The 12279-nt window shown below is 43.0% G+C and overlaps 1 protein-coding gene across 5 annotated transcripts in view; it reads right to left on the bottom strand.

The window, feature by feature from the left end:
* Positions 1-853: 853 nt before the first annotated feature.
* Positions 854-12279, bottom strand: part of SEPHS1 (selenophosphate synthetase 1) — a 31555-nt gene continuing 20129 nt past the window's right edge. For 4 of the 5 annotated variants that reach the window (XM_047866298.1, XM_047866299.1, XM_047866300.1 and 1 more), the window contains exons 8-9: positions 4614-4826; positions 854-2798 (exon numbers count right to left, since the gene is read on the bottom strand). In XM_047866298.1, the coding sequence (XP_047722254.1) occupies positions 2584-2798; positions 4614-4826 (428 nt within the window). In that variant the 3' untranslated portion in view covers positions 854-2583. The remainder of the gene's footprint in view (positions 2799-4613; positions 4827-12279) is intronic. The other variant, XM_047866301.1, reaches the window with a different exon arrangement.

The raw sequence follows: 12279 nt of genomic DNA on the forward strand, positions 1-12279 counted from the left end.
GCCTGTCGCCTCGAGGAGTAACTGACCTCACCAGGGCCCAGCCTCTCCAGGCTGTATGAAAAAATTCTGTGTATTTTCACAAGCTGTATTTTTGGATGCAACTGCACCGTAGGATTTAAAGAAAATAAATCACTGCACCAAGATCAGTGTGAAGTGTTAAAGTGCTACCAGGAAGCCAAATTATTGTCTGCGTGTTAACTATTCACCAAATTTGAAGGTATTTACACAGATTTTGCTAAGCCAAATATTCAATCACTTGATCCTTCAAGGAAATTTCAAAACACTTGGGTTGGTTTGGGTTTTGCTGGCCCCAGATGGCAATAATCAGAGTGGGCATAATTTGGGAGAAAAATTCCTTTAAAAGCATATTGTGAAAGCAGCTCCTTCCTTCCTTCCTTCCTTCTCCTCTCCCGGCCCTCTGCGACACCCCTTTACATCTAACCTCCCCGCACTCAGCCACTTGGGGTGACTGTTACAGATTCCCTAGTCCACCAGAATCCGGACTCTGCCGGTCAGGGGCAGGGCGTGTGACAAGCATCCCCAAGTGATCTTAAAGCAGGTCATCTGGAATGTTCTCTGGGAAACCCCACCTTTTACCAGTCCTTCCTCCTTGAGATCACGTGAATTACACGGACCTCCTTGTCCCCAGCATTCTAAACGTGAATCTTCATCTCCTCAGGTGCATAATCCGCTTAGCTCGCTTCCTCTCAGTAGGCCCGCCACCAAGGAAATCATCAGCATTCAAGGCATGATCAACATTAAAAAGAATTCAGATTTAGTCATCACTGGTGTTGTCAAAAAAAAAAAAAAAAAAAAAAAAAAAAAAAAAAGCTCAACAGCATGTTCACCTTACTCAGAGGTTTCCAACACATTTTATTTTGCAGACCACTGGTTTGTAGCTTTTGGGGACCAACATCTGTATAAATGCCTACAAAACGTCCCATCAATGTCAGTTCCGGAGCGGCCCCCGGGGTCCCGCACACACGCACGTATGGCTTGAGTTCCAGTCACGCCCGCGCAGCGGCCGCCCTCTGGCTCCTGGTGGAGGGCGCATCCGCGGTGAGGCCTCTTCCGGGGGTGTCCTCTCCCGAGGGCTGGTTTCCTTTGGCAAGAGGAGGGTCTGTTCTCACGGCTTTGGTGCCTGCAAGCAGGAGGCATTCAGAAACTCGCAGGGACGGGGGTGCTTTATTCTCTTAGGCAGACACTTGAGCCACCGGAGCACTCGTGTGCTTAACGACAGCGATCCCTTCCTTACTGTTTGGTGGGTTAAGATTGAAGGAAGCCTCTGTTTTTAAGTAACACAGAGAAACACCTTTTTGGATCGCCTATTTGTTCTAGAACTACAAAATTTAATTCAAGAAAATATAGGTCCCGTGAAAGACTTAAAAGTTTTATAAAACTAAAATCTAGTTTTCCCCGATAAATTGTACTTTTAGCCAAAACCCTCCCAACGCTTCTAAAATAATACTAAAGGGGGCATCTGATTATACAAGAGCATTAAAAAAAAAATTAAATATTTATTTGAATAACAAGTTTAAGTTCGAGCTGCGATGTTGGCAATGCAGATTTTTAACACAGATCACAAAAAGCGTGCACAAAAATGGACTGGCACCAAGGACAAAATAATGCTGAGAATTAGGCTAAATAACTGCTGATTTTAAGAAAACAAGAGGCCTGAATCACTATACAAAATATAAAATGTATTAAACACTACCATCCACAGAACAGTCTTTATTATGGATTATATTTAAAAATTATTTGTGTAGTTACTTATATATTGAATTGTAAATGAGTATTATACACGAACCCCCTTTCGGGGGGCAATTCCTTGTTGCACTATAGAACATCTAGTTACATCGCAAAAAGTATCCTTTTTTGCTGTCAATAAAAGAAAACAGTTAATGGTATTACTGCAAATATTAGGAAGGCTACAAAAAAAGAAATTAGATTTCTTTCTTGTCTTCAAAGTGCTTTCCATGCAGAGTTCAGCACTTGCCTCGTTCAACTGAATGCGCTATCGGGAAAATGTCCTGGGTCAAAGAGATGTTCTCGAATGAGGACACCGGGCTTTACAAAGGAAAGACTGGAAGGAATCACGCGACCCTCTCACTACCGGGCTACCGTTGTGTCACTTACCAATTCCATCTTTCCAGAATCCCATTCAAGACACTTTAAAAAAAAGACCAGACCGGGAACGATAAATACACACAAAATGAAAAGACACCAACTGCTATCTGACCCCACGACTGGTAATGTCTGTGCTACGTGAAAGCACCTTTAAAAAGAGCCTATGCGGCAAGAGATAAGTGTCTAAAGATTCAAAATGAATCAACAGTATTGGATAACAATATAATTCTCAACTCAGAAGCTGCCTCAAGATTAGGTGCATCTTCAGTTAATGTAACAGGAAAAAAAGGCGATGGATTTTATTTTATTAATTGCATCCACTCACAAATCGACCTAAGGTCACCAGATGTGTAGACACAATGAGATTTTTGTTGTTGTTTATAGTCTTTAATTGAAATGATGAAAAAGGAAATAGATCTATTTAAAAACAAAACCAAATAGCTAGTTGGGTCTAGATTAAGAGGTGGCCCCCGGGGTGGGGTTCACGTTCTGAGTGGCCACCTGTGGTGCGACTTCGATGATCCGGGGCTTGTCTATGATTCTGGCTGTGCGGTTGCCCTTCTCTACGATCCCAATAATCCATGCTTGGTGACCTTCCCCGTATTTGGGAGACTTTATCTCTGCACAGAATCGAGCAGCTTGCTCTCTCGGTAAACAGATTAGGAGGCCTCCTGGCAAAGGGAAAAAAAGAAAATTATCGTCAGCTGGGATTCCTGGTGAGCAGCTTCTCTGCTACGGCCTTTCCACCTCGCTTCCGCCCAGATGGCCGTTCGGCCAACAACTCTTTTCTGTCTCTACAAGAGCTGCCCCTTCCAGTCAATTGAGAATCCCACAGACTAAACTGCAGAGCAATTAGCGACTTCTTGGTAAGCTACTATGTTAAAAAGCACACAACAAATTTTATTTAAACAATGAAAATGAGCTAGGTGTGACTCATTTAACAGGAGTAAGGTGTCTAAGGCCTCAATAACATACGTGGGGAGCTACTTTTTTCTTGCTTCACTGAAAGAAATACTTAAAACCGAAAGAGAACTTTTCCTTTTTGACTTATCTACGTGGATTCCTCATTTTATAAAAAGGGTTTTTTTTATATACTTTTTTTTTTTAACTTAAAACTTAAGATCATGAAGAGGTGTAGGCCTCAGAGTATCTGGCTCTGTCCTCTTCAAAACAGAAAAAACATAAAATATGTTACAAAAACCTTCATCAAATATAGGTCAGTAGCTCAGACAGAAAATTTTATGTATTTGTAAGTGGAACTAACACAACCAGGAAAAAATATGTATCTATACTTTTGCAAAAAAGTAAAAACTTCTCAATTCTGAATGAAGGAAACAAACGGAATTTGCCAGTAATATTAATTCACTCAACACTTACTCCAGGCCCACCAGGTGGCATCAGTGGCCCACCGGGTGGCAGGCACCATTCTGGGCAAACATTGAACCAACAGCTCAGTTGTCCTCTTAGAATTTTTTTCTAGAAAGCGGATTTAAGTTTTTTGCTGTTTTTTTAAGGACAGGAAATTGAAGGGTCCTCTACAGAGGCTGTGGGAGGCCTACCAGCGAATTGCAAGCCCTCTTACAGAGCAGACTTGGGGCAGGGCTTTGGGGTCTTTGCCTCTGGCTGCACCCCAGAATCCTCTGGGCTAATCAGGCTTCCTGGGGGTCAGGTCTAACCACTGGTATTTTTTTGTTTTTTAAGGTTTTTAAGTTTTCGTTTATTTGAGAAAGAGAGGAGCAAACAGAGGGAAAGAGGGGGGGGGGGAGGGAGAGAGGGAGGGAGGGAGAGAGAGAGAGAGAGAGAGAGAGAGAAAGAATATCTCAAGCAGGCTCCACACTGTCAGTGCAGAGGCTGATGTGGGCCTCAAACCCATGAATTATAAGATCACGACCTGAGCCAAAACCGAGTCAGATGCTTAACTGAACACCCCCGGGACCCGTACACATGGGTATTTTTAAATCCCCAGATGATCTGACCCTGTTGTCAGAGTAACTCCTGAGTTAGCAAGAAAATAGAAATAACAAAAGCCGAAAAAAGAGGATATATGGGGATGAAACACAAGAGTCAAGTTAAGGGGCACTGTGGAGACACAATATACTATCTCATTCCCGAAATTGCAATTTTAGACTTTTTCTTCAAGGAAAAAACATAACCTGTTCACTGTAACCTATAGGTATCACAGTTAATTCAAATGCTAAGTTTCCAATGAAAGCTGAGTAATGACTCCTTTTCCCCTTATTCTCCCTTCCTTCCATCCTGTCACCAAACAGAAACACTGAAATTTAACACTGCTCTCTGTCACACACAGAATGGCAGGGTACCCGTGGGGCCTGAGAACATTCGTGCTAAGAAGGCCAAGGTTATCTACCAGCACTGACCTCACACAGTTTGGGGTCATGCTCAAGTACCTGGCTGCTTCCTTGTCAGAGAAATTTCCATTAGCCTCACTAGCTTAGTCCTCAGATCTGAGCCCAGGATCCTTGTACCTGATGTCTCCGGGCAGGTCCCATGCATGAGGCCGAACATGTTTCCACAGGCCTTGCTCACGGCAGCCATCTTGGCCAGGACGGGAAGGTTGTGAATCACAAAGGACACCTCATTCCTCTGCTGCTTGGCCAGGTTCTGTGCATGGCCCAAAATTCCAAAGCCCGTGATGTCAGTGGCAGCGTGGGCGTTGAACGTGTGCATGAGACCTGCAGCTAAGAGAGGACAGAGGACCCATTTATTACCTGGTGAAATAAATGAAGACTGAGGAGAAAAAAACCCACCTCGTCTCAAAATTTTAAACAAACTTTGATCTCAAAATTCCTAATTCATCAGGGCAATGACATACTGGGATAATGAAAAAGTAATTTGTCAAAAACACCCATTTTTAAAAAAATGCTTGTTTATTTTTGAAAGGGAGGGAGACGGAGAATCCGTAGCAGGCTCCAGGCTCTGAGCAGTCAGCACAGAGCCTGACATAGGGCTCGACCTCACAGACTGGGAGATCATGACCTGAGCCAAAGTCGGACACCCAACCGACTGAGCCCCCCGGGTGCCCCTGAGAGGTGATTTCTTATTCTACTTGAACCATTTAGAACTATCAGCAGCTTCAGTCTGCAGTAATTCTCCAGTGAACAAAAAAAGAATTGCTAGCTCAACAAAAGGTAAACCAGCCTACACCATCCTCAAGTCAACAAGACTTTTTAAGATGGACCTAAATTCAAGGCATTCTCACTCTAAGTGCGTTGCCTAAACTAAGGTTAATTTTTGAATTAAAAAAAAAAAGTTTCAAAGTACTTATAGGTTTGGAGAAAAGTGAGCAGAAAGTACAGGAGTTTCCTAAATACTCCCTGCCCCCCTTCTCTTAGTAACATCTAGCCTCGGTGATACATTTGACACACGTGATGAGCTGTTACTGACACATTATTATTAACTGAAGTTCATTCACCTTGGGGCTCACTCTCGATGTTGTAGTGGATGTGTTCACACATGTATGACATGTACCCATCATCAGTATCCCACAGAGTAGTTTCACTGCCCTAAAAATCCCGCGCTCCACCTGTTCACCCCACCCCTCCCCCCAGCTCCTGACAACCACTGCTCTTTTTACCGTCTCCATAGTTTTGCCTTTTCCAGAATGCTAGATTTGGAATCCTAAGAGTATCTGGTCTTTGCAGATGGTCTTCTCACTCAGAAATATGCTTTTGAGTTTCCACCATGCCTTTTATGGCTTGATAGCTCATTTCATATTTTAAAAATGTTTATTTATTTTGAGAGAGAGAGGGAACATGAGCAGAGGAGGAGCAGAGGAGAGAGAATCCCAAGCAGGCTCCACGCTGTCAACACAAAGCCTCACGCGGGGCTCGATCCCACAAACCGTGAGATCATGACCTGAGCCGGAATCAAGAGTTGGATGCTCAACTGACTGAGTTGATTTTTGTAAGAAGATCTGTGTCTAGGTTCACTTCCTGCCTGTAAATGTCCAGCCGTTCCAGTACGTTCTGTTGAAAAGATGATCCTTTCTCCACTGAATTGTCCCTTCTCCTTTGTCAAAGATCAAACGATGTATGTGTGGGCCCATTTCTGGCCTCTGCCTTCTGTCCCACTGATGTCCTCGTCCACCATTACCGGCATCACACTGCGGTGACCACTGTAATTACACCGTCTTGAAGCTGGGTGGTGTCAGTCCTCCAAATGCTCCCCTTCAGCACTGTGTCGGCTGTCCCCGGGGTCTTCTGCTCTTCCATCCAAACTCAGAATCAGTTTGTCAATATCTACAAAATAACTGGCTAGGATTACGAATGGGACTGCATTGCACTGAGTTCCATTCACACGTCAAGTTGGGAAGGCCTGACACCTTGATGATACTGAGTCTATCTCTGTACCTGGAACACTTCTCCATTTCTTTGTATCTTCTTTGACTTCTGTCATCAGTTTTACAGTTTTCCTCATACACAGCGTGCACGTCCTTTGTTAGATTCATACTGAAGTAGTTCATTTGGGGGGGAGTAACTGAAAGTCTAATTTTTAAAAGTTAAATGCTTCTCATGAAATGAAATACACTCCATGTTTACAGGAGCACTCTGGAGTGAATGTGTTTTTTGGTACATTTTCTTTTTAGACAAAGATCTCTTTTACCTAAGCGCATTCGCAACAACAGAGGTGGAGAGAATTTCTAGTCCATCACGGTGGTTAAGCAACTAGACATCCATTCTATTAACACGCCTGGGCAGGGCAGGGCAGCAGGCAGCCAATGACATTTAATATAAGCAAAGACGTGCAGTTTAGCAGCTCTTCCCAGTGCCATCTTGGATGAGCTTAGAGGACACAGTGAACCCCAGTCAATAATCAGGGTTCCATTTTTACTGATCACCATTTTGTCCCCGCATAGGGAATTACTGTTGCGAATTTTACTATGGGAATTTTAATGAATCACAATGAACTCCTTCCTGTGCAGCCAACAAAACCCAGCTCCAACCACTACCACCTTTCTGCTGGGGTCTTACCTATTCCTGCCTACTCGTTGGGGGATATGGGTGGGGTGGGTAACTTTAAAGCAAACCCCAGTCATATTACCTCACCTGTAAACATTTCAGTATGTAATTCTAAAAGATTAAAAAAAAGGGGGTGCCCTGGCTGGCTCAGTAGGTTACACATTTCTGACTCCCGATTTCTGCTCAAGTCACAATCTCAGTTTGTGGGATTAAGCCCTGCACTGGGCTCTGCGCTGATAGCGTGGAGCCTGCTTGGGATCCTCTCGGGTCTTGCTCTGCCCTTCGCCTACTCATGCTCCCTCTCTCCCTCCCAAAAAAATAAATGTTAACAATTTTTTAAAAACATAAATAAAAGGTTTTTAAAAATTTAACTACAATACCATTATCATTCCAACACAATATTGCACATTAACAGATTTCTCCTAAACCTCTAAATTTTTAAGAGTTTCCTCTTTTTCTCCCCCATGCCATTTGTTTGTTGTGGAGACAGAGTCACTTTTTCTGTGGAGGTTCCTGCATTCTGGATTTGGCCGTCTTCCCTGATGATGACAGGTTCTACCAAACTGGCAGCCAGGTCCAAGGCATGATGAGATTCAAGTTCAGTTTCTCTGATGGGGGGGGGGGGGGGGGCATTTATCACCTCCCCACGAACCTTTCACCTAATGGTTTTTAGCAGCCACTGATGTTTGTTGAGGTTCGTTAAATCAAGGGCGCAGCAAAAATGGCAAATGTGTGATTCATTCTTCCAGCATTTATTAGAAGTGACTCTTCTAAAGAATTTAAAAAACAATTAATTTGGATTTCCCCAAATACCACCCGTATAAGAAAGGTAAAATGTGTGACTGAATCCTTTATTTTCATAATGCATGGTTGGTGCTCTAGCAACTTCCAAAGGTGGACAAGAAGTTTCAACTCTCATTATGATTTCCTTGGTTTTCAGACGCTTGATATGCTTCAGCTGACTCCAGTCACTCTTCCTTCTGATATTCAAACTGCCCCCTTTCCAGTCTGACTGGTGGGGTCAGCTCTTCCAGTTCTGGTGCAGCGACAGGACCCCATTAGCTGTTGGGGGCTCCATTACTTTCAGGCACAGGAGGTCCCGAGATTATCTTCTGCATTTCCTTTCCCAGAGTTGAAACCAGTCATTTCCCCAAGGAGTCCTGGCACTGTTTCATGGGAAATGTTAATTTTCAGATCACAATCTGGGCACTAGGAGTTCATTACTATTGGGTTATCACTGCTCCTAGGCCTTTTCAATTGGCTTGGAAATAAGTATTTTTAGGGGAAAAAAAACAACATCCTGAGTTCATACTGTTAATTCCAAAGTAAAGATTATAGTTTATTTTTAATGTTTATTTATTTTGAGAGAGAGAGAGAGAGAGAGAGAGAGAGAGAGAACACGAACTAGTGGGGAAGGGGCCGAGAAAGAGGGAGGGAGAATCCCAAGCAGGATCTGCGCTGTCAGCACAGAGCCTGACACGGGGCTCGAACTCACAAACTGTGAGATCATGACCTGAGCCAAATCAAGTTGAACTAAGCTTAACTGACTGAGCCACCAGGTGCCCCAAGATTACAGTTTATAACTCTGCTTCTTTGGTCTTATTTCTTTTTATTCTTAAAATTTGTTCCCAACTATACTTACTTATTTTATCATACTATACCAATATTTTCATCAACACAAACCCACTGAATACAATGACATATCTCTGTGGGTTTTTGTCCTGAGGCTGTACATTGAAAATACCAGGCTCAGAGTGATTTGAAATAATTCTTCCCCATGCAGTTTTGCGACTCCTTAACTTGATATATATTAGGCAATTTTTTTTCAATGTTTTTAATGTTTGTTTATCTTTGAGAGAGAGACAGAGCGTGAGTGGGGGAGGGGCAGAGAGAGAGAGAGAGAGAGAGAGAGAGAGAGAGAGACACACACACACACACACACACAGAATCCGAAGGAGGCTCCAGGCTCCGAGCTGTCAGCACAGAACCCGATGCGGGGCTCAAACCCATGAACCGTGAGATCATGACCTGAGCCGAAGCTGGATGCCCAACTGACTGAGCCACCCAGGCGCTCCTCTATCAGACAAGTCAAAAAAAGAGGTAGCTTCCAAGAATAAAGACCTTTCAGTGCTTTTAGTGGCTGTACAGTATTCCATGGTAAGCACACAGACTACATCACTCAGTAACCTACTGATGGACATTTGGGTTGTTTCCTCCATTAGAAATTGCAAACGGGCTTCAACGAATAATAGCCTCGCACACACGTCATTCCATAGGTCACAGAGGCAAGACCACGGAGTCAAAATAAATGTACGTGTAATTTTGCTAGATATGACCAAATGCTCCTCCATAAGCTTCTGCCATATTGTATTCCTCCCAACAATGTACAAAAAGTAAGGACTGGGAATCTTAAATGCTCAAATACAAGCAAACTGAAAAAGCATACAAATAAAAATCTGTAAAAATCACTTTCTTACTGTTTTATGACTTAATTTGAAGGACCAAAAAAGAAAAAAGAAAAAAGGAGAAAGACTCCTTAAACAGTTTGACACATGAACAGAGAAACACAAACGAAAAGTCTTGGTCGTAAGTGAGGAGAGCAACTGAGGACAAAGAATTAAATAATTACAATTTGACTTTGGAATAGAGCCAAAGAAATATTCCTGGAACACAGACAATTAACTAAGGAAAAATTTGACCCCCCCACTCCCCGCAAATTCACGAGTGGGCAAACGGTAAATTAATTATGTTATATTTCTGGTCATCCAAGGCATTAAAAATTATGTGTTCTATGATGAGATAATGTGGGAAAAAAAGAATTCAGTAATGTTAAGTAAATAAAAACACATTCCAAATACAAGTAAAATGTATGACAACCACTAGTTGAAAACATGAACAATAAAACAACAGTAAACCACCAACCAATGATAGAAAAAAAACCCTGCAAGAAAACAAATATATTAACAGAAGCTGTCTTGGGTGGTGGGACCAGGGACGATGTTTCTTCTCTCCTTTTTTCATTTTCTAAAAACTTCTATAATGAGCATATCTTTTTTTTATAGTAAAAAATACATATAAAATAAATGGAAAAATATGTTACAGAAAAAATATAATGTGGCAGGTCATTATAAACCGTGGCGTACAAGCACCCTCAGAAGCTACGAGCACCATCTAGAAACGCCGAGGCAGCACTGACCTCTTACATGTATGGACCCGAAGTCCGGGCCGAGGAAGTTCTCTGCAGGAACCCGAATGCCCACTAGCAGCAGTCAGGGTAAGTCAGCGACAGAATGGACAATTGTACAGCAATGAAAATGAATTAAGTACAACTACATACACCAGGAATAACACTCAGGAGTGTTAAATGTGCACAAGACAGCAAGAAAAAGAGAACAGGTATGATTCAGTGAAGCAAAAAATTAAAAAACCCAACTAACTGCTTAAAGATACAAGTCTTTGTGATAAAAAGATTTTAAAATACATGAAGGGGTGCCTGGGTGGCTCAGTCAGTTGGGCACCTGACTCTTGATTTTGATCATGATCCCAGGGTTGTGGGATTTAGCCCTGAGACGGGCTCTGCACTGAGCATGAAGCCTGCTTAAGATTCTCTCTCCCTCTCTTGCTCTAAGATTAATAATAATGATAATAACAAAAGCAAAATACATGACAATAAACATGGGACTCAGAGCAGGAGCTGCTCCTACACAGGAATCTAGGAGCAGAGTGTGGGAGGGACACCTCTGGGCTTCCAAGACCACGTTGTTTCTCGTACGAGACGGTGGGCACATGGGTGCTGTTCTCTTAAGCCCTGCACATATTTCATAGAATTCTTTTGCATCAACTGGACATCTCATAGAATTTTTTTTAATGTTTATTTTTGAGAGAAAGCCTGTGTGTGTGTGTGTGTGTGTGAGTGTGTGAGAGAGAGTGCGCACACATGCGCATGAACGAAGTAGGGGCAGAGATCAGAAGGACAGAGAGGATCTGACGCAGGCTCTGTGCTGACAGCTAAGAGCCTGATGTGGGGCTCAAACTCATTAACTGCGAGATCATGAACTGAGCCAAAGTCAGACACTCAATCCACTGAGCCACCCAGGTGCCCCAACATCTCATAAAAAATTGTAATTTAAGGAAGGGGAGAATGGCAAATGTTGGAAAAAAATAATCTGTTTTCACAGTTTTGTAAGTTAGATTATTTATTTATTTAAATGGTTATTTTTGAGAGAGAGGGAGGGGGGAGGGAGAGAGAGAGAGGGAGAGAGAGAGAGAGAGAATGAGCAGGGAAGGGGCAGAGAGAGGGAGGGGGACAGAGGATCCAAAGCGGACTGTGAGCTGTCAGCACAGAGCCCAATGCAGGGCTCAGACTCACGAACTGCGAGATAATGACCTGAGCCAAAGTTGGATGTTCAACCAACTGAGCCACCCAGACACCCCAAGTTTATCAATTTTTAAGACAGAGAGAAAGGGAGAGTGCGCCCATGCATGCGAGCTGGGGAGGGGCAGAGAGAGAATCCCAAGTGCAGGCTCCATTTCAGGAACCGTGAGATCATGACCTGGGCCGAAATCAAGAGTTGGACACTTAACTGGTTGAGCCACTCAGGCACCCCATATTGTCACATTGTGAAGTGATTCAGAGTGTCGGAAAAGCTCTTTTAAGATCCCCTGGTCAGCCCTACCATTTCTCTTTTTTCAATAACTGAAGAGTTCATTGGCTTAAGTATCATATCCGTTTGGTGCAGTCATTTGGGGGAAACTGAAGGATTGAGGGGAGAGGACAAAGAAAGTACGTTCAAACCTGTTTCTGACTGCTTGCTCAGGGAACTTGAAGAACCGAATGAAGAGTGACTTTTGTAAGGAAACGGTTTTTCAATTTCATCTTCCAAGTTCCCGGACAGGACGCCCCACAACCCACGTCCTTACAGCATGCAATTAATGAGGAGAAAGAACTGCCGTATAAATCTCCTTCACTGCCTTACGTTGATGGAATTTGTGGTACTGAAGAGCAATTTTGGAGACAGACAGATTTGGGTTTGAGAACAGCATCTGCCTGTACTTACGTCCTTCCTTTCGGCCAAAGGGGAGAAATAGGATCCAATTCGCAGAATTATGAAAAGGAAAATATCCATGAAGTACCAAGAAGAAAGCTAGCAGGTGGCAAAGTTAGCTCATTCGA

This window comes from Prionailurus viverrinus, chromosome B4, assembly GCF_022837055.1.
Source record: "Prionailurus viverrinus isolate Anna chromosome B4, UM_Priviv_1.0, whole genome shotgun sequence".
Classification (NCBI taxonomy): Eukaryota; Metazoa; Chordata; class Mammalia; order Carnivora; family Felidae; genus Prionailurus; species Prionailurus viverrinus.